The sequence below is a fragment of the Lactuca saligna genome, chromosome 6, assembly GCF_052625555.1.
Source record: "Lactuca saligna cultivar CGN05327 chromosome 6, ASM5262555v1, whole genome shotgun sequence".
Taxonomy (NCBI): domain Eukaryota; kingdom Viridiplantae; phylum Streptophyta; class Magnoliopsida; order Asterales; family Asteraceae; genus Lactuca; species Lactuca saligna.
This window is the reverse complement of record NC_136422.1, coordinates 91031744-91034295: the sequence shown is the minus strand read 5'-3', so window position 1 is coordinate 91034295 and position 2552 is coordinate 91031744. Positions and strand designations below refer to the sequence as shown.

The window sequence follows — 2552 nt, the reverse complement described above, 5'->3', positions numbered from 1 at the left end:
AGGTGTCAGGAAGCAATAATGGTGAGGGCACTAGCAAATATCAGGAGGGTTATACACAATCGAATAATCAAAGATATAATGGGAAGAATGGGAATTGGAACAGGGGTAATAGTTCCAAAGGCCATAATGGGTATAGAGGTGGTAATGGTAGAGGGCATAATCGAAATTGGAACAATAAGGGGACAAGTCATTGGAATTTAGAAAAGAATAGAAGTTATGAGAAGTTTGCTAATGGGTAGAATTTGGTTGGTAGTTAGGGGATAAAGGAGAATAAGATGCAGGGGTATGTTATAAAAAAGGATAATAAAAAGGAGGAGGGTAATAAAAGTTTGGAAAGTAAGACTAACACTGGTGATGGCTTCAGTAATAAAAACAGGTTTGAAATTTTGGGAGAGATTGAAGAGGAAGTGATGGATAGAATGGAAGAGGATGCTAAGGGTGAGAAGGTTGTTATACATCAGAAAGAAGAATGTGTTGGTTCTACTTTTTATGTTAATGAAATCATGAATAATAAGGTGCTTCCTTCTAATGAGGGTGAGGAGGGTAAAATAGGGAAAGAAAGTAATAAAATGAAGAATTGCAGGATGGATCAGGAAAACAATAACAACAAGAATGGGATTTCTCTGGCATTTGAGGAGGTAAATGCCAAAAACTCTTCTAATTTCCAATGATGTCTATAGGAGCTTGGAATGTTAGGAGTTTGAATAAAGTTGTTAAGCAGAAGGAAGTTATTGATGTTATTAGGAGTAATAACCTTGGTATTTGTGCTGTGGTGGAATCTCATGTCAAGGTCTTAAATCTCAAAAATGTTTGTGTTAAGCCTTTAGGTCAGTGGGATTGGGTTTCTAATAATAATAGTTGTGAGGCTGGAACTAGAATTATAGTAGGTTGGAATCCTAGACTCTATGATGTGATGGTGATTTCTCAGTCCCAGCAAGTTATCCACTGTTATGTTAAATCTAGTGATTCTGATTTTTGCATGTATTTGTCTTTTATATATGCTGCTTCGAATTATCTTGAGAGAAGATTGCTATGGGATAATTTGAAGAAACATAGCTTGGTCGTTAAGAAGGAAGCTTGGTGTTTATTAGGTGATTTTAATGTTGCTTTAAAGCCATCGGAATATTCTGAAGGCTGTTCTAAAACACCCAAAAGAGTTGAAGATTTTGTTGATTGTTTAAATTTTATTGAAGTTGAGGACCTGAATTCTTATGGGTTTCAGCTTACTTGGAACAAAACCCCTGCTGGGAATAAGGGTCTTTTGAAGAAGCTTGATAGAGTTATGGTCAATTTGAAATTTATTTCGGATCATCCTTTAGCCCATGCTGTTTTTAAACCTTATAGAAATTCGCATCATTATCCTGCTATCTTAAATATTCCTGTTGGTAAAGTGAAATGGAAACCTTCTTTTAGATTTGCTAATTTTATTGCTGAGAAGGAGGAGTTTTTGCCTTTGGTTAAGGAAGTTTGGGATATTAATATTGATGGTTTCTTTATGTTCAAATTGTGTCAAAAGCTGAAGATTCTTAAAAAGCATTGTGGGAGCTTTGCAATAAGCATTGGGGTGCTGGGAAGAGAATTCAATAGTTAAGAAGAGAGTTGGAATATAAACAACATGAAATTGATATTAATTCGTTTGATTGAAAGATCAGGGAGTAGCATGCTAGTATTCTCTTTGATTTTAATGTTGCTTGTAATGATGAAGAAAAACTTCTTGCCCAGCGAGCTAAGATTAAATGGTTACAGGAAGGGGACAATAATTCTAAGTTTTTTCATAGAATTGTGAAGAGTAGGTGTAACAACCCGAAATTTCCGTACCATCTTTTGTAACTCTCTCGTAGTACAATTCACGCAACAAATCGTCGTTTCCAAATTCGATTTCCGATCTCCCGTTTAATTAAGTCATTAATTGGTACATATTTAAAATGACTTAATGGGTGTCTTAACACATTTAGAAATCATTTTAACACCCAACTTTAGTGATCGGAATATTTTTAGAAATTACCGTATCGGGTTACGGCAACTCAATCGGGTACGACCAAAAGCCTCGTCTAACATCGATATCGGGTAGAATTCCACCGTGTTCAGGTTTTAGAACCTATATAAACGTGTTTAAGCACTAAATTTGAAGCTTTTTCTTTCTCTCTCTACTCTGTCTCTAACCTCTCTCCTAAATCCAAGTTTAAGGGTTCAAAACTCCAATTTAAGGCCTCAAATATCTAAGGTACTTTCCCTAGCTTGTATTGTAACCTTCTTAGCCTTCAAATTTGGGTTCAAAACATGGATTAAGACCATATTCATGAGTTTACGGCCATGGAACCTTCATGGGCCGTAAACTCATATAACATGGGTTTTTAAGTCCTAAAACCCCTCCTAAGCAATGTTGGACATTAGATATGGCTTAATGACTTAATGGAAAGGACTTATAACATTTAAAACATTGATTTTGAGCCATTTAAAGGAGTTTACGGCCAAGACATAAGCTTGGGCCGTAAACTCATGTACATGGGGTTTTTGAGCCAAATAACCCTTCCAAATTCATAGTTGGGACT

General features: G+C 35.8%; 1 protein-coding gene across 1 annotated transcript; it reads left to right on the top strand.

Moving 5' to 3' along the window:
- The first annotated feature begins 670 nt into the window (after positions 1–670).
- On the top strand, positions 671–1591 carry LOC145002779 (uncharacterized). The gene has a single exon (XM_078961978.1). It carries the CDS (start codon positions 671–673, stop codon positions 1589–1591), a length of 921 nt encoding a protein of 306 aa, XP_078818104.1.
- The last annotated feature ends 961 nt before the right edge of the window (positions 1592–2552 follow it).